This window comes from Alexandromys fortis, unplaced genomic scaffold (assembly GCF_014885135.2).
Source record: "Alexandromys fortis isolate MF-2015 unplaced genomic scaffold, M_Fortis_MF-2015_v1.1 scaffold_9, whole genome shotgun sequence".
In the NCBI taxonomy this organism is placed as follows: Eukaryota; Metazoa; Chordata; class Mammalia; order Rodentia; family Cricetidae; genus Alexandromys; species Alexandromys fortis.
This window is the reverse complement of record NW_026067892.1, coordinates 5,345,356-5,370,254: the sequence shown is the minus strand read 5'-3', so window position 1 is coordinate 5,370,254 and position 24,899 is coordinate 5,345,356. Positions and strand designations below refer to the sequence as shown.

Genomic DNA, 24,899 nt, shown 5'->3' with positions numbered 1-24,899 from the left:
TGTGCTTTGAGGACCATAGTTTATTTATGGGCAGCCCAGGGCAGAGGTGACAGTACCCACACAGATGGAGTTATCTAGTTTCGTTTTTCTTATTTTGGGGGAGAGAGGCCTCTGGGACCCAGGCTGGACTCAAACTCTAGACGCCCTGGCCTCTGGCTAGGATTAGGTGTGCACACAGTACAGGGGAAAGAAACTATGAGTCTTAGGAGTGAGTTTCTGGTATGTAAGCAATGGCTCTGAGGCAGGCGCATTCCAGCACTAAATGGCACTCAGGGGCTACAGGGGCATGCCCAGGTATCCTGTCCCAACAACCAGGGGCCAATAAGGACGATGGCCGTCTTAGGCCATGACCTCATTTCTCACTCTGCAAGGGCTGTTTCCTCTTCCTCGCTGGCTGCTGGGCACCAGCCCCCTTTGCTGGAGCACCAGGCTTCTTCCTCTTCCCAGGAGGCTCTCTTTGGCCAGTCTTCTCATCCTCCCTCCTGCTCCTCTTCATCCCTGGGCTCATGTCTGAAGTTGAGGCTTCTGCCTCGCTTCCTCCTGCAGAACAAGCAGCTGGGACAACACGGTGTGTTTCACTCACCCGACTCCTGTACCACAGGTCCTGGGCAGTCAAAAGAGCCACAGCCAGCACATACACACCCGGAAGGGGGGACGGACACCAACAGTGACATGGGTGGTGAAGGTGAGGACCAGTGAAGGACACAGGACAGGTGAGGCTCAGCTCAAAGGCTGCAGGAAGGTCAGAGAGAGGGAGCCCAGGCAGAGCACAGGCACCACAGTTTGAGGGCAGTCCCCACAGACTGCAGGGCTTCTGGTTAAAAAGGGGAAGAGTGCCAGGGTCCCCAGGCCAGATACACTGCAGGCGTCTGTGCATAATGGGAAGGGGAGAAGAGGGGGTGAGGCAATCCATATGTTAACTGCCACCCAGGGTCCTACCTTGCTCGTTCTGGGGCTGCAGCGTGGACAAATGATTCTTTCTCTTCTTCCGCCCCCGCCTCCCTTCCAGCAGTTTCTTATAGGCTTTTTCAGGGACATCATCATCTGGGAAAGTGCCTGAGAACGAACCAGGGTGACAGTGGGGGATTGAGGGCATGGATCACCTCCCCTCCACAAGGTCTGCTGTCACACTAGACTCAGTGTGTTCAGCGATGACCAAGCTGCGGAGATCCACATTACAGGTCCACACGGACCCAGCTGGGAACCAGGAAGATCCAGAAAGGCAAGCCACATGTACAGTGCCAAGGCCTATTCCTCAAACAGGCTTATGCTGTGTAGTGGTGACTGACGTTCTGTACTGCAGGGGTTCCTGGACACTGGTAAAAACCTATCCATCACACAATACACACACTCTCCAGTGTGAACTTCATCTAGAAACACTAGACACGAGCTCAGACCTGCCGGAAGCATCAAGGCACATTCTGGTGAATGAAGAGAGGCTGAAGCAAGACAGAAGAGGACAGTTAAAGGCTGCAAGGCTCCAGAGGCCAGGAATGGCAATGAAGTCTGAGCAGCACTCAGCAAGCAGAGGACAACTGAGTGCTGGGCAGCCTCTGAGTGGATCCCTTCTCCCAAGACACAGACCTCTGCAGAGACCTCTCATGCCTAAGGGATTGTGTGGAACCACTCCATCCCACAAGCGTTAGCGCTTCCTAAGTGGGGGGGGGGGGGGGGGGGCCCCCCCCCAGTGCCCACCAGATCCTCACCTCCAGCCAGGACCCGAAACCTGAAAGAGAAAACCAACAATGTTACCACTCAGCTATGGCTCTGCCAGACCACATCAGTACTGCCTGCAGTCCTCATGGGGGACCATTTCACAGAACAACACACAGCAAAGACAGTGGGGGTGGGGCCGGGTGGTAAGGACACAGCTGACCATCACTAAGGACAACAGCAGGGGCGAGACCAGGTCTCTTGACTCACTTCTGGATCACTCTGTAGAGGCGCTTCCTGTTCTGAGATGGGGTGCTTTGTCTACTGGCAAGCGCGAACAGTCTGTTAGCAATGGCCTCGTAGTCAAACTGTCTCAAAAGATGCAAGAAAAACAATGGTCAGTGTCCATATACCCCGCCTCCCTGGGCTGAGGAGACACTCAGTCAAAGCAGACCATTCTCTGCTCAGCACAAGAACAGACCCAACACACTCAGCGCTCTTCCAGCAAGGCCTGCAGACAGACTACATCACCCTGCTCCAGGGCCACACAGTCAAAAGCAGCCTCAGATTCAGAAGGCAGCCTGCTCTTCGCTTTATTTCATCGTCTTTATGAGACAAGGTCTTACTAAGTGGTTGGCCTGGAGCCCACCTCTGGAGTCCAGGGACCAAGTCCTCTCTAAACTCCCTACTCGCCACAGCAGACAGGGTCTTACTAAGTGGCTGGTCTGGAGCCCACCTCTGGAGTCCAGGGACCAAGTCCTCTCTAAACTCCCTACTCGCCACAGCAGACAGGGTCTTACTAAGTGGCTGGTCTGGAGCCCACCTCTGGAGTGCAGGGATTAAGACACAGCTGACAGGAAAAAAAGAAAATCAGTGGAAATAGCCCAACACATTTTATTTAACCCAAACTACTCCAAACTTACTCACGTGATAGGTCGTCAGTATTAAAGCCTACTGACATCTGACCTTTCCAATCCCCCTGACCCCACTTCCTGACCTGACTCAGAGCTATAACCCAAATGCAAACCACTAAGCCTGTTATCACCCTGTTCAAAGCCAGCACCCCAATGACAGGGTCAGACCTGGAGTGCAGCCCACCTGCTCAAAGCAAAAGGAAGGATATGGGATGCAGCAAGACTGGCTCAGTCCTTGCGTCAACCTCTCAGCACCTACCAAGAGCTGCCCAGTTGCCCATCACCCACCCTTTCCCCAAAGCCACCCTCCATGAAGGCTACCCATCCACCTCTGGTCAGTGAGGCCAGACATGGCTGCCTACCTGGAGGACAGGGCCAGTGTTTTCCTCGTCATCCCACACATGCCCCATGTATGCCTCAGGTCCAGCCCTATATACGGAGCCTAAAAACAAAATGGAGACTGAACTCAAGGTACCGTGCCTGGTGTAGGGTGCCCCAATACCAGCACCAAGGCACGGAGGACCCTCTTGGTCATGCCCTGGAACAGGCTGGAGAGAGCACAAGCAGCTGGTGTCCAGGGAGTGCGGAGATGAGGAAAGGCGTGCTCAGCAGGCACCTTGGGTGGAAAGGCAGATTCAGGCGTCCCAGCAGTAGGGCAGACCAGGGACACTGGAACCAAGCTTAGCTCAGGACACTGAGAACTTTGACAGCACTGCCTTTGGTAGGAAACAAAGTTAAGACAGGGCCTGCTGGCCTGGCACTCCATTATAGCCCAGCTGGCCTTCAACTTGGGCAATTCTCCTGCCTCAGCCTCTCAAGTGCTGAGATTATAGGTACACACTCCCACAGACCACTCAGCATCACCTTTAGGTGAGGGACTTCTGGACAATGGTGCTGGGGGACTTTGGCAAGGACAAGAGTTGCAGGACAGTCTGCTGTACAGAGTGGCTGCTGAGCCACAAGCAGGCACCAATGGGACCAGGTGCCTTAGGTGCCAGGAAACTTAGGATGACCGGGCTACCGAGAAAGACAGGGAAGAGACACGCAGGATGGCCAGGCACTGACACTAAAGCTGAAAGAGGACACCAGCGATGCAGAGAACCCCTTCCCTGAGAGTCCATGACCACAGCATCAAGACAAAGGAAGCCGGGCCAGACCCACTGTTAACAGAAGCCTGGCCCAGACCCAAAGCCCTTCAGGGGCCATTCACAAGCAGAACGTGCAATGCACTCACTTGTCCCTTGCTGAGACATAGTCAGACACAGACTGCCAGAAGGGCAGGGACAGCAGAGAATCCCAGGGGAGAGCAGCATGAGGCCTGGGCATGACTCAATGCTAGGACAGCTGCCTCATGCATAAGGCCCCGAGTTCCAGCCCTGCCACCACCAAAACCAGAACAGGACAGATGCTGCCTGGTGAACAGGAAGGTCAGGGTGCCACGCAGGACCCAGGGAACATTATAGCCTAGAGGGGAGCACTCCAGGACCTGAGATGGTAGCTGGGAGTCAAGTGCTAAAACAGGCTTAAGAAAGCAAACATGGCTAGGCGGTGGTGGCACAAGCCTTGAATCCCAGCACTCAGGAGGCAGAGGAAGGCGGATTTTGTGAGTTCAAGGCCATCCTGGTCTACAAAAGCTAGTTCCGGGACAGCTAGGGCTGTTACACAGAGAAATCCTGTCTTGGAGGAAAGGAAAGAGAGGGAGGGAGGGAGGGAGGGAGGGAGGGAGGGAGGGAGGGAGGGGGGGGGGGGGGGGGGGGGTGTATGCCATCCTACAGTGAACTCTGGAGAGGACAGTCAGGAGACAGAACAATCCAGCAAGAGTCCTGGGCTCAGCCTAGGACAGGCTGGGCTCCTCACCTGCATGTAGCCTCTTGGGTGGTGTGTCTTGCAGATCTTGCTCATCCTCTGAGGACTCCTCACCACCATCTGATTCCTCACCACCATCTGACTCCTCACCACCATCTGACGCTTCGCCCTCCTCACTCTGTGTGTCCACTTCATTCATTAGGTCTTCAATGGCCAAGGGAGCCTGTTCCACAATCGTCTCGAGGATACACCGAGTGATCTTATGCAGAACTAGGGAGCTGAGGTGAGGAGATGCCAGAGAGCCCATTGGGTCGGGCTCTCAGACACCAGGCCAACTCTCACAGCATGGAGAGTCGAAGGCCACTGGGGCTTGAGAGGAAAAGAGAAAGGCCAGACCCCAGGAGCGCCCACCACTCACTCCTTCGTGTGGGCTGCTATCTGGCAGAAGGGGTCAATGAACTGCAGATTCTGGTCTGCGGTGAGCTATGGAAAAACCGAGAGAAGGAAGTTGTATTCTGTGCTGGGACATGCACCCCACCCCACAGACCTCACCAGAGCCCACTTTACCTCTGCAGCGCCCACTCTGGTCAGCTCCTCCAGGAAGACCTCAAGGAAGTGGCTCTTAACCCCATTGGGGGCCTGGCTGTCAGGGTGCAGTACCTCGGTGGTGAGCAACTCCAGCAGCTGCTCAATTTTTCTGAGGAGAGAGGAAAAAACAGTGATAGCCATGGAGTCGGCCACAGGTCAGCAGTGTCCCTGCTCCCTCCACACAGGTTCTGGAGGAGCCGCCATCCACAGGCACAACTGACCTCTCACACACATAGACAAAGACCAGTAGGTCTGGGTCTGAGCAGTACAAAGGAGCCCTGCTGCCCAGGTCTGTGTGGCCACAGCTAGCACCAGAACACAGGACAAAACAAGTCCCTCTTGGCCATACCACATTGGAACATACACAAGCCTGTCCTATCTTCAAGACAAAAGTGGGAATCCGGCCACTCAGATGCTCTGTGGGCTGCTCCTCTCTACTTGGGAAAATGTGCAGGTCAGAAAAGACCAGAGGCCAAGAGGAAGGTGTGTCAAAAGGGCTAGGCCTACAGGCCATCCACTGGCTTCCCAGGCCCTGCCATCTGGCCAGCTGGTTGGCAACATGAGGAATCTGTGCATCTGGCACACAGGTTAGACCAGTGGTTCTTAACACGTGGGTCATGACCCCCCTCGGCAAGGGTCACCTAAGACCATCAGAAAGCATGGAGATTTACATTATGAATCATAACAGGAGCAGAATTACAGCTATGAAGTAGCAATGAAAACAATCTTATGGTTAGGGGTCACCAAAGCATGAGGGACTGCATTAAAGGGCCGCAGCACTGGGAAAGATGTGGACCACTGGGAAAGACTGTCTCAGAGCCCTGGACTAGTACCAGAGACTGAGCAGTCTTCAGCAGCCTGGGTGCACACAAAACTCCTGGGCTGCTGACAGTGTAGACTCCCTGACAGCCCAGAACTGTGGCACATGCTGTTTAAGGACTGCCTGGATGGCTCCATTGAACGGTCACTGACCACAGAAAGGAAAAGCAATAACTTACTAGGCTCAGGGGCAGAAGAGCCCAATAGCAAGATGAGGCACAAAACCCAACAAGAGACCAGAGACAGGCAAGCTCCAGATGGCATTACCACATGTGGGAAACACCAGAAACACCTGAGCCAGACTGTGCCACACCAAACACACAGCATGGGCTCCACACAGACCAGGTAGGGACCAGGGCCCTTCAGGATGCTCTCCAAAAACAGCACTGTTACCATGAGGAAGTCACAACAGTAAATCAGAGAACATTAACTAAAACAAAATGAATTCTGTGTAAGTTACTGTATCCCCAACTGAGCCCTGGAATGACTAAGAGCCACAGATCCTAAAGTACTTAATAGGGGTTAAAAAGTAACTGCTTAGGTGCCAGGTGGTGGCCGCACAGGACTTTAATCCCAGCACTTGGGATCTCTGTGAGTTCAAGGCCAGCCTGGTCTACAGAGCGAGTTCTAGGACAGACTCCAAAGCCTGTCTTGGGGGGAAGGCGGGGGGCTTCAGCTGCATATGTGTATGACCAGCACACATAATCTGCCCAGCTGTAGACATGACTGGGATGGCACAGTTCAGAGAAGACAGCATCATCTGAACCATTTTAGTACTTCACAAAAGTCACTTAATTTAGCACCACTGTGGCACCAAGAAACACAAAGGCCACCACCTCCCTACAACAAAGAATCACAAGAGAAACTCAGGAATCCTGAGATGAGCCAGAGGCTACAGGTCCTCTTGCCAACCGGCCTGTGAGATCTGACTCAGTGTGGACCCACCTTTGTTCCCATCTGCGGGTTCTCAAGGTCATCAGTGACTCACGCAGGACCAGCCTCATGAGCTTGGACACAAAAGAGATTCATGTTACTGAGAGGACAGTTAATAGGCCACCCAGTTTGCCCATGTCCCAGAAACCCCTGTCCCAAGATGCATGCCAGGGTGGAGTGCCGCAGACAGGGCAGATATGGGGACATGACACTATGGCCTCTGGACCCTGGGCCTGGAAAGCGAAGCTCTGCACTTGGCTTCATGGGCACCAGGAAGCCAGGCTGACCTGAGTAAGAGGGAAACACAAACTAGAGCCGAGCAGAATGGTCAGGACACACACTGGGCTCCTCCTACAGCAGGAGTCACCACAAAGCCAAGCTGGGCCTAACTCCCTGCAAGCTCTCCTTTCCCCAGCAGAGAGCAAGACACAGGCACACCCTGCTCTGAACCACTGCAGCATTAAGCGAGGCTCAGTGTCTTCCCATGGTGCCCCACTATCCCTTGACAAGGCTCAATGTTTCCTGCAGTTTTCTTGCCTTTAGATCTTATCATATGTCCACGCTGGATCCAAGCCACAGTAAAGACAACGGATGAGAAATGGAACCTAAGAGCCTTGGTGCACAGAGCACACCAGAGGACACTGCAGGCCTGACTCTTATGCCTACCTACACTAACACCGAGAAAGCCATGAAGCAAGACTTGGTCACACATGGTACAAAGATGAAATGGACCTTGGGGGCTGGAAAGATGGCTCCATAGTTAAGAGCACCTAAGGGTGGCACACAACCATTCATGGTTGCAGAGGATCTGATGCCTTCTTTGATCTCTTAGGGCACCAGGCATGCATGTGGTACACATACATATAGGAAACACACACACACACACACACACTTTAAAAGAATCTTTAAATGGGCCTTGGAAAGCAACAGCATTTACCACACCAGAGACCCAGCAAATAACAGCCTAGCAGACTACAACTTAGCATAGTCACCCCACAAAGGACCTTCCCCACAGACCCACTCCCTGCTACAGGAGGTGTTGGACCCCACATGTAGCCACAGTCCCACAGCACACACAGCCCATCTTCAATCTGTTTTTGTGGGCAGGCTCCAGCACTACAGGGAAGGACAAGTCTGTGAATCCACCGGGGCATGAGAAGCACGGCACAAGGCAAGCCCACAGAACTCAGGTCTCTATTCCTATGCAACTCACTGGACAAGAAAAGCACAACACAGAAGAAGGAAAACAAACAAACAAACCAGGAGCCAAGCCCTCAGCTAGAAGGGATCTTCACTCAGTCCCCTTCCTGCCAAGTTCTGGGGCCAGGGTTTACTGGAAATCACAATGGCTGGCTCCTTTAGGAAAGCTGCAAGGTTCCTTCTCTGAACTCCTACTGACCCTCAAGATGGGGACACTTCAAGCAATAGCAGCACTGCAGCTGTGCATCCCAAACCAGCCCTTGCTGACGCCTTCACCGCAGGGCTCATGGGTCACCTGCTTTGTGTCTCACCAAGTAGAACTTGTCCAGGCGCAGTAGATCGATGCCCACCCACTCTCGGATCATGGTCTGCCAGAACGCCCGCAGGAACAGGTGCTCTAGAGGGAGAGAGCACACACGCATCACCAGAGCCATGAGGAAGTCCCTCTCGGGCAACCCTGGAACTCCCTGCTTGTGTATTCTCTCACAGGCTCAGAAGCAGAAGTTTCCAGGCTCCACAGAGAAAACACGCAACACGGTTCAGATCAAGCTGTCACTCTGTGATCTGAACAAATGCACAAGGAAGCAGGGGACTGGGAAAAGGAGTGACTACTGCTGCAAACATCCTTCCCAGGCCTCTATGTCCCTGCCTAGGCTTGCACTGAGGACCTCCTGACACCCACGCTAGACCTTCAGCAAGACGTTACCGAAGCAGAACTGTAGGTAGAGGCCTGGCGCTGACCCAGCTAGATCCTTTAGTCCTGCAGGTAACAGATGGGTCAGATATAGGACACAGATTCTAAACTGTACCCCATGTCTAAACCCTTGGTACTGTAAAACACAACCAGAGTAAACAGGGGAACTGTGCTGGGGCACTAAAGTAGATCCTGAGGTGGGATCTCACCCAAACAGAGGAAGGCGCCATCTGCAGGACAAGGAGTAACTAGCCCTGGGAACTCTTGGTACTTGAACACAAGGAAGACAACTCGATCCCAGTGGTCTGGTGACTAGATCACGAAGTGTCACCAAGTGGCCAGCTTTGTGCTCAGCAAAGCAACTCTCCTGCCAGTTCTCTGAGAGCAGAGTAGGGAGCTCAGATCCACTCTATCTTTTACATGCAATTAAAGAGATATCCATGACACACATCCATGATGGAGGATCCCAAGTTCAAGGTCAGCCTGAATTCCACAGTAAGAACCTGTCTCCAAAAGAGAGATGGGAGGAGAGATCTCCCAACTCAGAAAATGCGCATATACTCCCTCAATCTGCCAACTTCAGTCTACTACAACTAAAGCCCAGCTCGCTGAGGATATGAACACAAGCATCCAGCTTCTCTGTCAGGACGGCCCTCAGAGCAGCACAGAGCCCCGAGCAAGGCTATGCCCCAGGGCTGGGCTGGCCAGAGCCAGGGTCTGGACCTCAGGATTTTAAAAAGCAAGCAGGGTATGGGATATGGATGAAAAGCAGAAGAGCTAGGAAATACTCTAAGACTGTGGTTCTCAACCTATGGGTCGGGACCCCTTGGGTTGAATGACCCTTTCACAGGGGTAGTCTAAGACCATCAGAAAACACAGATATTTACATTTCAACTTATAACAGTAGCAAAATTACAGTTATGAAGTAGGAATGAAAATAATTTTACGGCTGGGGTCAGCACAACACGAGGAAATGAATTAAAGGGTCGCAGCATTAGGAAGGATGAGAACCACTGGCTCAGCAGCTAAGAGCACTGGCTGCTCTCCCAGAGGACCTATGTTCAATTCCCAGCACCCACATGGCAGCTCACAACTGTCTGTAACTCCAAGATCTAACACCTTCACACAGACATGTGTGCAGGCAAAACACCAATGCACATAACATAATGAATGAATGAATGAATGAATGAATAATACAATGACTGTTGTAGCTATCAGGTGGAAACCACCTAAACATGATGGTATCATGACACTGAGCTTTTCTCTATATGTTGTATGTATGTATGCTTTTCTGTATGTTCTCTGTATGTTTGCCTTTCACTCCTGAGCCCTGTCTGTTTGATGAGTACAGGCTGAGCACTGGGTGGTGTAGCGACTCTGGTGTTGACAGGAACAGGCCTGGCTTCAGGGCTGTACTCACGTGCCTCTGTGGTCTGAAAAGCATGGACGAGCTGGGAAATGGTCCTTCCTAGTTCTTCCTGTGAGGGGAAATGAAGCGCAGTGTCAGCCCTGAAGCACTGAGCTCAGGCAGCAAACACAACCGATGCCCACTCGCTCCACACGAAGAACCAGCTGCCAGCTGGCCTCCATCCAGGGGCCTCCAAGCTGCAAAAGGCCTACTCTGTGGAAGCCATCGGACTCTCCCAATAAACAATGCTGGCCTCCTAAGGCAGCGGCCCTGCAAACGAGGGGACAGCCCCAGACAGCATGGCAAGATGGAAAGGATTGAGACACAGCTGTCTTCCTAGCAGGAAACGGGGCCGAGTAGACACAACAATCATTCTCTATCTTTCTGTCTCTCACTGTCAAGCATGACCCAGTATACTGGCTAAGATCCCAGCACATCCCCCTAAAGAGACGGTTGTTTCAGCAGGCACAAGAATATGGGTCAGGAAACTGCATGTAAGGCCCCTCCAACTGGTAAACAATTCAGGAGCTGAGAACTGCTGGTCTAAAAGGCCTGCAGGAGAAATGGCCTCCCAGGAGACCTGGATTCGGCCCTTACTTCCGTTATATCAGTACTGGGTTTCCAACGTCAGCCCACCCTGGCCTACACTGTTTCCCACCACATCACTAAGATGCTCTGTCAGCCAACCACTCCCGTCCTTCCCAAGTGCCGGGACCTTCCAACACAGGCCCCGGTTCTGCCAGCCACACACAACAAGGGATATAGCTGAGTGGCGCTACCCAAGTCTCTGGCTATGTTACAGGGAGGACAAAGACATGTCCATCAGCCTGCCATCCACTCCTGTCTAGTACCTTCCCAGGCACTCACCTGCAGGAGCGGCTTGTCCTGCATCCACAGGCAGTAAAACAGCCCTTTCCATATCTTCAACATCTCCTCTGTATTGAAAGCCCCTGAATCACAAGAGCAGTCAATAGTCAGTGGGTTCAGAAGACCCTGGAACCTGCTCTTCCGAGCTGGAAGGAAGCATGACTGCCTAAGCTACTCCAGAATCTTATCATCGGGCAGGAACTGGGCAGCCAGCCCCTCCCCAAAACATTCTCCAACAGAGGTGCAGTACCTGTGACTAGGGGAACTCCCCCTGTAGCCCTGTAGCTTCCGCACCAGCTAAAAGACAGGTATCAGTCCCACAGGGTCAAAACTCAGAACCGCCACACATTCCGAACAGGATGGTGGCCCACAGAGAACGCAGTGATAATTAAGCCAGTGTTAGACCAAGGAGTTGTAGCCTTTCTGTTACATCTCGGAGATTAAACAGTGAAAGTTACTAGCAAAGGACATAACCATCTTTCAGTGAGGCTCATCCAGACTTGCGGTTCTCTGGCTGCAGCGTGGAAAACTACCCTGTGTCCTAAAGCCTAGGGCTTTGACCTCGACCAAATCACTGTTAAAGTAATCTAGAATTTGCATCAGTGAAGGGATATCCAAAAGAAGCTGAGGCTGCTGGGAGGGGGTTGCCCTTCGAGGACCGTAAGCATAGAAAGCACTCAGCAAAAGGAGTGTTCTGGGAAACTCAAGGCTACTCCGTTAGGTACACAGAACACTGGTAAGGGCCTCAGAGCACGAGCGAGCTACGGAGGAAGGAAAGGCGTGCAGCTCGACGCGCAGCTCGACGCGGACGGCCTGGTCCAGAATTGCCTACGCACCAGGCCCCGCGGGGCCTACGCGGCGGAGGTTCCGAGCTTGCCCTCCCGCGTACCTGTGGCCCGCTGCGACCTGGTCATGATGTACTTCCGTAGCTTCCGCAACGCGCGGTCCCGCATCACCTGCTCATTGCCGGCCAGGCGCTGCGCCAGCTGGACCTCCGGCGGGAGAGGCAACCCTGGAACCATGATGAGGACCCTGAGACCACGCACTCAGCGCTTCCAACGCCACCGAGTGATGCGTCACGTCTGCACGCGTCTGCACGACACCACGGCTAACGTCACACTGCGGCGACACAGCACAGCGAAACGTCAAATGTCCCGGACGATGCCGACGCACGCTGCTGCCCCCTCAGTGGCCTGGAGGCGTAACTGCCGCCTGCAGTGAAAATGAAAACCTGGCGTCTGGCTGGGGCAACTGATTCTTGGAAGGGTCAGAGCATTGTCTTGGGCTCCCCCTCCTCTTTACGGAAAAACACGCACAGCGCGCAGCAGCGATGCTGCATTACAAGAAGGTCTTGACCTGTCCATAACTACAACGCCCATCCCTGGAGGGCTGCATGAAGCCGCCCCTCGCTGAGCATCCTCTCCCTACACCACTGAGAACTGTGGGCCTTACCCAGAGTCCAGATAAATCCGGGTTCCCAGGGAAATCCACTCCGCCAAGCCTGTTGGAGACGATCCGCTTTCCTTGACAGAGAGAAAAGCAAGAAAGCGAACATAACTCAGGTTTTAGGATAAGGTGCAGAACACTATCCTTACACTGGCCAGGCAAATACATACACTAGAGAGGGCAGAGAGAGTGTGCAAAACTTGAGTGTGCCCTGGTTAGGGTGTTGTGATGACAGCCATTTGGGACACAATTACAAAAGCCTCCATGTAGCCCAACGTCTGATATGTCAGATTAGAATACAAAACGACTGCAGATTTCTTTGGTGTACCCTAGAGTTTCACAAGACCATCACAAGTCTGAGGACTTGCTGGGGAGATTCACGAGACCAGCGGAAATTTGGGCTTAGTGTTACCTTAAGATTCCCAGTTGGTTGCCACACCATAGGTCAGCTAAGCCCGGGATCAAAGTAACAGACAAGGAAGGTCGCTTTATTTGGAAAGTTAAATGCTGGGGAAGACGAAGGAACTGATGTCCAGCGTTATCTGAAGAGGAAGTGGAGCAACCGGAGGGGGACAGGGCATGTCTAAGCCTGTCTAAGCACTATGACAGGAACATAGACAAGTCTGTACTTTCCACAGTGTCAGAATTTATTGAACCGATAAACCACATCAGCAGCAACTTTCAGAGGCATCCCATTTTCCTTCCTGGCAGATTCAGGCAAGCTATCTTAAATTCTTTTTTTTTTTTTTTTTTTGGTTTTTTGAGACAGGGTTTCTCTGCGGCTTTGGAGCCTGTCCTGGAACTAGCTCTGTAGATCAGGCTGGTCTCGAACTCACAGAGATCCGCCTGCCTCTGCCTCCGCCTCCCAGTGCTGGGATTAAAGGCGTGCGCCACCAACACCCGGCCTATCTTAAATTCTTAATATTAACAGCCGGATGGCGCACTACACCTCACACAGTAAATATATCTACCTATACATATATGCATATGCAAAGTCCTTCTTGGCTTGGGTCCTGAAACTCTGGCTAAGGGTGGTGAAAGAATAAAGAAAGGATGGACTCACAGACAGACGTACAGAAGGGTGGAGTCGGATGAGGTAAGAGCACTCTGATGGAGACACCTACTACCATTGTGACCAGGAACCTCAGCTTGTTTATTATGTCCAGCATAGGGAGGGGAGGTAACTCATCTCCATAGGTGGCCTCTGTAGGTGTGCAGTCTCAGACCATAAACATCGAAGGCTTTGTACACTAGTCAATCACTCGCACATGATCCCGGAAGGAAAGTTTCATCGTCCTTCTAGAAGAAGCTCACCTGGGGAAAGCTTTGCCATGCCCATGGGGCTGAGGCATTAGAGTTCTTAACATGTCTGTGATGACATGGCCACAAAGGGTTAAAGGAGCCAGGGCAGAGTTCAAGGAGTCTCAGAGAGTCCCAACAGAGACAGAAGTGAGGGTGGGGAGCCAACAGACACAAGAAAAGTCCCAGGGCACAAAGCTTTCAGATAAAACCCTGTTGGAGGCTCTGCCTGTGTTCAGTGTGCAGCCTCAGGGCAAGTGTGAAAATGAGGTGCTGGAGCCGAGCGGTGGTGGCGCACATCTTTAATCCCAGCACTCCGAGAGGCAGAGGCAGGCAGATCTCTGTGAGTTCCAGGCCAGCCTAGTCTACAACACAAGTTCCAGGACAGCCATAGCTACAGAGAAACCCTGTCTCAAAATACAACAACAACAATGAGGTGCCGTAGAATCAAAGGCAGGGTAGAGTCCAGCTGAATGACCCAATGGACAGACCGACAGCAGGTCCAGATAGATGAGTAGGTGGACACATCAACAACAGGGACCAAGCTAAACTGAAGCCCATGGGACGGTCAAGCGCTCTCTCCTGTCGGCCCCCAACACATACAATGTATGGCCAGACATACAACATAGTAGTTAGTGGAGGCATCACATGTTATGTGTCTTCTTCATGGGGTCCAGGTAAAGCAGGCACACTCATCCCTTGGTGTGTAGCATGATTAATAAAAACCTAGCCACAGATTAGAAAAACAAAGCAGACAAGCCACTAGAGAGCTCTTACCTCTATGAAACCTACAGACTGAAAGAGAGTGAGTTCCTGTCTCATTCCACCTTATATCCCTCTCTAGTGCTGGGATTAAGGATGTGCAAAACCCTGCCTAGCCTCTAGGGCTAACTAGAGTGGTTGCTGGGATTAAAGGTGTGTGCCACCACTGCCTGGCCTGTATGGCTGCTGGGATTAAAGGTGTGCGCCACCACTGCCTGGCCTGTATGGCTGACTAGAGTGGCTAGCTTTGCACTCTGCTCTTCAGGCGAGCTTTATTTGTTAGATCATAAACAAAATATCACTATATTGATTGGTATGTAAATAAGTCCTTTGGCCTACCTTTGCTGGTATGATTTTTAATAGGTCCACGTGCTCCTGCAGGTAGAGTTTACTGTGCTAAAATTCTAGGGTGGCACTCTTTACTTTCAGGAGTAAATTATTTGTGAGTCCATGCCTCCTGGGTGGGGCTGGGTGGACGGTGCCATTCACATGCACACCCAAGTGCACAGTCATCTGCCATCCTAAAACAGGCAAAAGTGCCTTGAGATGGGGGCTCTCTAGACAGGGGAGGAGAGGAATGGGCAAAGCACATCGTACACACGTCTCACAATATATCACAATGAACCCACCATCCTGTGCATCTAATATACAATAACATCAAACGTCCATCTTGCCAGTAGGCTGATTTTGCCAGTTTAGGAGACAGGTGATCACAGACCAGTGGGCACCTTTTCACTGGCCTCTGGGGCTGATAGCACAAATAAGTTAGGGTCTCTATTGCTACGAGGAGACACCATGACCACGGGAACTCTTATAAAGGAAAACGTTAAATTGGGGCTGGCATTCATTTCTGAGGTTTAGTCTATTATCGTCAAGGCAGAAAACATGGTGGCGTGCAGGGAGACATGGTGCAGAAGGAGCTGAGAGTTCTACACCTTGATCCACAGTCAGCAGAAGGAGACACTGTGCTTGTAAAACTTGAGCTTGTAAAACCTCAAAGCCCCCCCACACACACACACACAATGACACACTTCCTCCAACAAGGTCACACCTACTCCAACAAAGCCACAGCTCCTAACAAAGCCACTCCCTATGAGTCAAGCATTCAAACACGTGAGTCTATGGGGCCCATGCCTGTTCAGGCCACCACAACAAACCTCCTTCTAACGGTCTGGTCACAAGATGCTTGTGAAGTCTTCAGATCTCAAGAACAACACTGGTTGTTAGTCATTAATTGCTTTTAACCAGAGCAAATCTCAAGAACAAAGACCAGTGTTTATTCAGGTCAGGCTTGTCCAGAATCAGCTGCCCGAGTACATTTGCTGGAATGTTCTACAATGGACATGGAGAAAGCAGCTGCTCCAAGGCATTGACATTCTCCAAACTTCAGGTAATGGAAGAAACTTTATTTTCCTGTAGATGCCAGGGTTGGGTGCTATCAAACAGGGAGTCAGCCAAGATCCCAGCTCACTGCTCAGCTTCAGTGTGGTCTACTACAGGAGAGGGACCCAGAGAAAGATCTTCTGAAGGAGAAGAGGTGTGGACAGCCAGGTCCAAGCTTACCTGAGCTCTCTGGCCTGGGTCCTCAAGTAGAGACCAGAGCTGCAGGGCAGGTTGGCCTGGGTCGAGGGGTGGCGCAGCTGGGGGATCTGGGATCTAACATTCGCAGCCACATGTGTGTGAAACAGAGGGTGGCTTTATAGGAAACAGAGGCAGAGGAGACTCAAGGGATGATGGATGCAGAATTCAAGACTCTGGGTGCAGAAGGACTAGGATAGTCTTATCTTAGTCCTTATCTTCTTGTAGACCAGGCTGGCCTCGAACTCACAGAGATCCGCCTGCCTCTGCCTCCTGAGTGCTGGGATTAAAGGCGTGCGCCACCACCGCCCGGCTCTTAGTCCTTATCTTCTACCAGGTTACCAGACGGGAGTCTCAGAAGCAGAGGACAACATCTGGCTTTACACATGAGGTAAGGTAATGACCAGCAGTTTGGGTGAACTGAGTTAGCAGGCAGACTAGAGGACAGTCTACAAACCAATCAGTTGTTTAAGGTCGTCGTGGTGGCAGCGGGCTTTAGTCCCACCCAGCAGAAGCAGATGGATCTCTGAATTCCAGACCAGCCTGGCCTGCTGTTGTTGGTTGTTTTACTCTTGGCTTTTGGGGGGCCCACCACCCAGCTCCCAAATAAATCATACAGAGTCTTAGTCTTTCTTACAAATGGCCGGCCTTTGCTTACCTGGTTTCTAGCTTTTTAAACTTATTATCCCCCCTCCATCTACCTTTTGCCTCTGGGCCTTTTCTTTTCCTTGCTTCTGTAATGTTCCTTTCACTCTAACTCTGTGGCTGTACTCTTTTCTCACTCTTTGATCTCTTTTCCTTGATCCCTCATTTCTCCTGTTTATCCTCTCTGCCTGCCAGCCCCGCCTGTCCTTTCTCCTGCCTCTCTAGTGGCTGTTCAGCTCTTTATTAGACCATCAGGTGTTTGAGACAGGCAAGGTAACACAGCTTCACAGAGTTAAACAAATGTAACATAAAAGAATGCAATACATCTTTGCATCATTAAACAAATATTCCACAACATAAACAGCATAACACATCTTAAACCAGGCAGTGTGGCACACACCTTTAATCCCAGCACTCCAGAGGCAGAGGCAGGCATATCTATGCGAGTTCAAGGCCAGCCTGGTCTACAAGAACTAATTCCAGGACAGGCACCAAAGCTACACAGAGAAACCCCGTTCCACAACACCCCCACTTATTGAAGGAATAAACATAGGTATAGATCAGGAGGTGTATGTAGGCTCCCCGGAATTTCTGGTAACAAATTTTTGAATGAAACTTATTAAGAAGAGGTGTGAGGTCAATTAGGAGGCACTCTGAAAGGTCTCATATACATACATACATACATACATACATACATACATACATACATACATACATATGAAAATAGCCTGATTCAGTATCTGGCTTAGGAGCTAGGGAATTCTAACTCTCCCTCACTGATGTCACCTGTCGGAGCTAGGACACACACGTGTGACTTGCTGCCGTTCTCATGGGGTTCTGTCTTCTTTGGGAGTGTAGCAACAGCTCCTCTGCAGCCACACGTCACTTCTGTGTGTGGAAATATCACCTCACGCCCCACGTGGCTAGGCGCTCACTCCTGGGTCTTGTCTTCAAGCCTGACAAGGCTGAACAGTCAGGATCATGGGTCTTCAGGAGAGACTAAAACCACTATGAAAAACACTAAGAAGGAAATTCCTGGGTCCTGACACCCACCATCCCTGGTGCCCCCTCTACCTCCCTTCTCTATGGAATTGTTCCTCTTGTTTTTATTTATTTTTATTTTGTTTATTATGTAAATGAAAAGGCTGGAAAAGTTAGAGTTCATGTCTAGCTGCCTTCCCTTCCCCTCAGAAATCAGGCCACGCCTCCCCTGCACCCTGCTCTTTACCTTCTATGGAGGCCCCAGGGACCTGTAGGCAATTGACTTTCCTTCTGCCACTCTGATCAAACAGCCCTACTGCCTACCGCAAAGCTGGCTTTGAGTTGTGGGCAGGCTCCTCACCTGCTGTGGCAGTTATGAGAGATTTCTCTAAGGTGTCCTCTCTCTGTCCCCGTGTCTCCTTCAGTCCCCCTCACCCTGTCCATTACCGCTGTCTCTTATTCCTTTATCTCTCTCCCTTCCCTTCCCCTCCCTTCTCTTCTCTCTCCATCCCCCATAGTTTCATTGTGTAGCCCTGGCTGACCTGGAGGTCCGCTTGTCTCTGCCAAGTGGAAAACAAGAAAAAAGACCAAGCCTGGGCAAGAATTTTAGCAGGATATAGCACGAATCTCTGGCAGAAAAGTTCATCAACATAGAAACGTAATACATAGAAATATTCCTTAAAATAGACTTTAATTATATTTAAAATAGAGGGCCAAGGTGATGGCTCAGGGGCAGTGTGCTTGCCTTGCAAGCCTGAGGACCTAAATTGGATTCCCATAAAAGAAGCCGGGCGTGAGGGCAGGTGTTTACAATCCTAGCAATGGGCAGGAAGATAGGATTCCTAGGGTCCAAGTTAACCAGTCTAGTCTCATCTGTAGGAACTGGGGTCATAAAACTATTCCCAGCAGTACAGACACCATACACTCCCGAAGCAAGGATCTGATACGAGGAGGCCCAACTTAACATTAATTCCGCCATGACAGGCTGCAGGCTAACAGGTCTGGGCATCACCCTCACAATAACCAGAAAAAACCTGGGGACCTGCAGGGGACCAAACGGAATTGAGACAAACAAGTATGAGATGCTCCAGAACATTGAGAATAGCTTACCTAACCTGTATATAGATTGCCAATTTCCTTATAGCAACGCCAGTACCAATCCCTGTTTGACCAGACTTCTGTGACCTCACTCCGGCCTAATCAGGAGTTCAGGCCCAATCTGAATCCAGAATCCCCTACCCCCTCATCCTTTACTCCTTTAAACTCTGCCATAGCTGAGCGCCAATGCTTCCCCTGATCCAATCGCTGTGTTGGAACTGACGGACGGCCCAAGCTTGCAGTAAAGGCTCTTTGCTTTTGCGTATGAACTTGGCCTCCTGGTGGTCTCTGGGGGGCTCATGGAGCGGGCATAATGATAATTTTTTTAGATAGTCTAGGCTAGCCCACATCTTCTATCTTGCTTCAGTCATTTAAGCACTGCAATGACAGGTCTGTGCTTCCATGCTGGTTTCTGAAGGCTGGGGGAGCGGGTCCTGTCTGCTTTGTAGTCAGACAGTCTTGGGGACACAGCCTATGGGAGATAGCTCATGTCGGCCACAGAATGACGTGTGTTTGTCCACGCCACCAGCCTCTTCTCCTTGTGATCTCATGCTGACCCACTTCCTGTCTTGCAGAATTGAGCAAAGTCCATATGTGTGGGCTTGTTTATCCTGCGTTTTAGAAGCCCCAATCTTTCAGCTCTAGGCTCAACTCTCGGACAACAGGTGGGGCCAAGAGCCTGCTTGTGACAACCCCTAAGTCATCTCCTGGGCAGACTTGGTAGCGAAGACCTGTAATCCCAGCTACACAGAAAGCTGAGGCTGGAGAATCCGAAGCCCAAGGGTGACTTGGTGCATGAGTTCAAGGCCAGCGCCAGCCTGGGCATCTTAGACCCTATATCAAAATGAAAATTGAATTAAAGAGCCCAAGGTACAACTCACCGGTAGAGGCTGTGCCTAGTGAAATAGGCAAGAATTCAACTTTTTTATGGCCAGTTCTAGCTACGACACCTTCCCCTCTCCTGCCTGCCTCCGTCTCTGCCCACAGGAATGACACACTGACTCCCTCACACGGTGAGTCCTGGATAAACAACCATGTTTTCACTGGGGCTAGCCGGCCTGTTTCCACAGGTGTTTACCTCCTACTGGAAAGTGTGGGCACCTGCAAGACAGAGCCAACAGAGAGTTGTCTGTCTGCTGGGGAAATCCCAAAGGCACAGGACACCGGGCCATTCTGTGGCCCATCCCCGTCAGGATCGGAGTCAGCAGCTGAAGGGAGGAAGACTACCACTACCCCTCTGTGGTCCACATCTCCTCTCCTGGTCCCTTCCATATTTCTAGGCTTAAAAAAGAATGCCTGCTTCTCTCTCTCTTTGGTTTTTCAAGACAAGTTTTCTATGTAGCTTTGGTGCCTGTCCTGGAACTAGCTCTAGTAGACCAGGCTGGCCTCGAACTCACAGAGATCCTTCTGCTTCTGCCTCCCAAGTGCTGGGATTAAAGGCGTGCGCCACCACCACCCAGCATAGCAACGGCCTCTTAAAACTTCTCACTGGCCCATGCCTGCAGTCCCAGGACCCAGGAGGCTGTAGCAGGAGCAGTTTGAGGAGTTCAAGGCCAGGCTGGAGCAGCTTGACTTCTAGGCCAACCTGGGACACAAGTGGAATCTTGTGTCAAAATGAAAAACAGATAGGGGCTGGAGAGATGGTTCAGAGGTTAAAGCGCTACACAAAGTGAGCGCCAGAGTTCAGCTCTCTATAACCCACGTAATCCCTGGGTGGGTATAACCGTTCTCACAGGGTGGAAAGGCACAGATGGGTTGGTGTTAGGGTTCCTTGGAGCAAGCCGGCTATTTAAAGTGGCTGTGGCACAAGCTACAGCCGTGTTGGTGCGCTCTGGCTTCAACTGAGAGAACCTGCCTCATCGAGTAAGCTGACAGCAGTCTGAGGAGGATATCCGATACAGGGCCTCCTTGGGCCTCTCCACGTGCACAGGGACAAACATACACATACATACACCCACATACGTGCAAACATGCACATGTGTGTGCTCGACCATGTGTTCCCACACTAACACACACACACAAAAGAAAAAAATTAAAAGCAAAATAAAATGCATCCATTTCCTCCCTTTTGTCAGCCCTCTTCCCCCTTCAGAGATGGTTCACGTAGAGGGTTCCCAGCAAAGTCCCACTGTCTACTTCATGCGAGTGTTCCCTGCCTGCCAACCAGTGCAATCCCAGCATGGGAGGCAGCACGCTGATTGGCCCACATGCCCCCTATCCTGCAGCATCCTATTTCCTATCGTTTCCCTCAATACTGAAGACAGGGCAGCGCATCAGCAGACCCTTAACTGGTGAAACACGTCTTCCTCCTTTTCCTCCCAGAGTTCTGAGGTTGGAACTTAACCTACAATAAATTCTTTATTATTATTATTATTATTATTATGTGTGTATGTGTGCTCACACACACGTGTGTGCGTGTGTGTGGGGGGGTGTACATGTGGAATCAAGCACATGGAGACCAGGATTGAAATTCAAGTGCCATTCTTCAAGAGACTCCCACCTTGTTTTTTTTGGGTTTTTTTTGTTTGTTTGTTTTTTTCCCCACCTTGTTTTTTGAGACAAGGTTTCTCCCTGAGATCTAGCTCACTGATGAAGGTAGGCTGGCTAACCTGCCATGCCCTGGGGGTTCACTGGTCTCCTGTCCACTGTAGGAATTATAAATGCCAGCCATCCTACCTGTCTTAATTTTAAAAAAAATTATGTATATGGGTGTTTTGCCTGTGTCTTAGTTAGGGTTTCTATTGCTGTGAAGAGACACCATGACCATGGCACCTCTTATAAAGGAAAACATTTAACTAGGGGCTGGCTTACAGTTTCAGGGTTTAGACCATCATCTTCAAGGCAGGAAGCATATCAACATGTAGGCAGACGCAGTGCTGGAAAAGGAGCTGAGAGTTCTGTATCTTGATCTTCAGGAAACAGGAAGAAACTGAAACACTAGACCTGGCTTAAGCATCTGAGACCTCAAAGCCTGACCCCAGTGACTCGCCTATTCCAGCAAGGCCAAACCTCCTAATAATGCCACTCCCTATGGGCCTATGGGAGTCATTTTTATTCAACCCACCATATTCCAGTTCCTGGCCCCCATAGGCTTGTAGCCATATCATAATGGAAAATGCATTCAGTTCAACTTCAAGAGTCCCCATAGTCTATAACAGTTTCAAACTTGTTTAAAAGTCCAAAATTCAAAGTCTCTTCTGAGATTCATGCAATCTCTTAAATGTAATCCCCTCTTAAATCAAAATAAAAAAGCAGATCACATACTTCCAACATATAATGGCACAGGATATACATTATTGTTCCAAAACATTGAAGGGAGCATAGTGAGAAAACACTGGACCAAAGCGAAACCAAAAACCAGCCAGGTGAACTCCAAACTTTGCATCTCCACTTCTGTCAAAGCACTCTTCAGATCTCCAACTCCTTTCGTGAGCTGGCTCCACCCCTCAGCAGGTATCGCATGACTCTGGCATCTTCAATATCTTGGGGTCTCCAAACCAATCTAAGCTTCACCTTTATAATTTCACACAATGGCCTCTCTAGGCCTCCATTCAGGGACAATCCTGACACATGCCTGGCTTCAGTGGCTTTCCTTGGTTGTAGAGGGAAATTCCATAACCCCTTCCTTCTACCCTTGACTCTAAAACCAGAACCACACAAGTGAAGCCGCCAAGTTCTGTTGCTTGCTGGGTTTGGAACATGGCCCCTGTACAATCACATCTTCACCTGCTTTCTGTTTTGATGAGTTCCTTCATTGCCTAAGTTTGACTGTTCTGAAACTCGATTTGTAGACCAGGCTGGCCTCAAACTAGAGCTGGGTTTATGATGTGCACCGCCACACCTGGCCCTAAGTTTTCCTTTAATTCCTTTTCGCACATTAGAAGCTTAGCTGGGTGGGATCTTGCCCTGAGGTCATCCACAACTCCCTTTATTCCATTTAATATCAGGAGTTTCTCTAAACTGACACAAGGTGTAGCCCCATTCTACTTCCTGGTACCCCTTTTCTACTTGAACATGTATCTGTAACTGTATAATACATTTTAATAAAAATAACATTTATATTTGTATTTCTCCTTGTACATTTCGTATCTTTCCTTCCTTAGCTTGCTCCGTTTCATTATAGATCTTCATAAGAGTGGACACTAATAACCGCAGGACAGAGTCAATACCAGGCTGTTTTGAGGTTTCCTCTGCCAACACAACTAATCCAAAACTCTTGACTTTAGCCTCGGGAAGACTTTTCAGACAAGGGCAAAAACAGTCACATTCTTAGTCAAAATTTTACAGAATGTTCTCTAGGCCATATGCAAAGACTCCTCTCTGAACCCTCTAGAGCCAGGCCCCCACATTTGAAACCACCCTCAGCGCCACTGTCTTCCATGATCCCCCTGGTACGGCCCATTAAGTCCCACTCAAAGCATTCAATTGCTTTTCTAGTCCAAAGTCCCAAAGTCTACATTCCTTCAAACAAAAGCATCCTCAGGTCTATCACAACAATCCCCCAGTCCCTGGTACCAACTGCTGTCTTAGTCTGGGTTTTATTGCCACCATCCCAGCCTGCATGTGTGTCTAAGCACCACTTGCATGCCTGGTGCCTACAGAGGCTCGAGGTGGGCATTGGGTCCCCTGGAACTAAAGTTACAGTTGGTTGTGAGCCACAGTGTGGGTTCTGGGAACCAGTGGTGGTGCACACCTTTAATCCCAGCACTCAGGAGGCAGAGGCAGAGGCAGGCAGATCTCTGTGAGTTTGAGGCCAACCTCAAACAAGAGCTAGTTCCAGGATAGGCTCCAAAGCTATAGAGAAACCCTGTCTCAAATAACAACAAAGAAAAGGGTCCTCTAGAAGAGCAGCCAGTGTTCTTAACTGCTGAGCCATCTCTCCAGCCCCTAATGCGGCTCTTTAACTGGGTTTTGAGGATCAAATTCAGGTTGTCACACTTGCATGGCAAGAGCTTTACGATGAGCTACCTCTGCAGCCCCAAATTCTTTTTAGTTTTTTAAGACAAGGTCTCACCAGGTTAGGTTGCTTAGCCTCTCAAGGGCCGGGAAAATAGGTGCGCACCATCAAATCCAGCTATCAAATTCTGACAGGTTTTTTTTCACCTTTTTTTTTATTTATTAAAAATTTCTGTCTCTTCCCCACCGCCGCCTCCCCTTTCCCTCAAATTCTGACAGTTTTGCAGATGGAAAAACAAGCAGCAGGGAACTGGGACTGAAGCTCATGTTAGACCCTAAATTACCCGGCAAGCCCCACCTACCCAAGAACCGGGTAACCTCCTGGAATGCTGGGAGTTGTAGTTCTTGAAAATAACAGCTGCCTCATGGCAAGCTATTGTGGCCTATGGAAGACTTGTTTCCAGGTGGTGCTCCTGACCAAATTCCATCTTGGTTAGTATTTGATCTTTTAGTAAATACTTTGCTTTAATTTGGGCAAAAAGGTGGAATCGGTTTTTCTCTGGCGAATCTCAGGATTAACAATCAATCAAGCAAGACCACTGACAGTGCATACTGAGGTCCTCATGCTTCCCCGCCTGTGCTGGGTATGAGAGAGTGGGGTATGGACCACCCCACTCTGTGCCCAGTGGTGGGGGCTAGGATCCCCAAGCCCTTACGGCCCAACAAAACTAAGTATGTCCACACCCGTTTCATTCAGGAAGAATTGACTTCCCAGATCATGGTGGACACCCCTCCCCCCATAGGTTCTTGTTTCATAGGGTTATTAGGGCCCACAAACTCTGTTTTTGTGCCCACCCCACGGAAAGAAGGCTAGGGACCCACCCAGCCCCCCCCCCACTTCATGACCACAGGGCAAAGGGGAATCGACACGGCCAAGGCTGGACTCGTGTCTACCCACTTCATGAAAAGAATGAGCCTCCCCCTACGCCTGCATCCTGTGTGAGGATTTGAATGCTCCTAGGACAATCAGAAATAATCCGGCACCAAAAGCTACGGAGAAACACTGTCTCGAAAAAAAAAAAAAAAAAAACCCCCCCCCCCCCCAAAAAAAAGAAATACTCCGGCAGTCACTTCGCGCCATTAAGGGGCGATCACTACTCCCAACATCTCAACCCCACTTACCCGTTCGGGGAAGGGGCGTGGGGTCTCCACTAGGACTCACACTCCACCCACGACCAGTCTCGGTCTCGTGACAGCCTAGAACCGAGGGTGACGACACTGGAAAGCTGGTGGGTGCAGCGCCCCGCCCCGC

The 24,899-nt window shown here is 50.6% G+C and overlaps 1 protein-coding gene across 2 annotated transcripts; it reads right to left on the bottom strand.

Annotated features, from left to right (window-relative positions):
* On the bottom strand, positions 1-24,899 carry Rrp1 (ribosomal RNA processing 1). Of its 2 annotated transcripts, none has more exons than XM_050138698.1 (15): positions 24,770-24,899; positions 12,335-12,405; positions 11,772-12,094; positions 10,883-10,965; positions 10,028-10,085; positions 8,225-8,310; positions 6,726-6,787; positions 4,941-5,070; positions 4,792-4,856; positions 4,425-4,651; positions 2,930-3,009; positions 1,924-2,021; positions 1,707-1,726; positions 940-1,056; positions 1-555 (listed from the first exon to the last, which is right to left on the bottom strand). In XM_050138698.1, the coding sequence occupies exons 3-15, from the start codon at positions 11,902-11,904 to the stop codon at positions 353-355; spliced, it is 1,362 nt and encodes a 453-aa protein (XP_049994655.1). In that variant the 5' UTR covers positions 11,905-12,094; positions 12,335-12,405; positions 24,770-24,899; the 3' UTR covers positions 1-352. The 2 variants fall into 2 exon arrangements, with proteins under 2 accessions (XP_049994655.1, XP_049994664.1); XM_050138707.1 differs by having other exon boundaries at positions 1-540.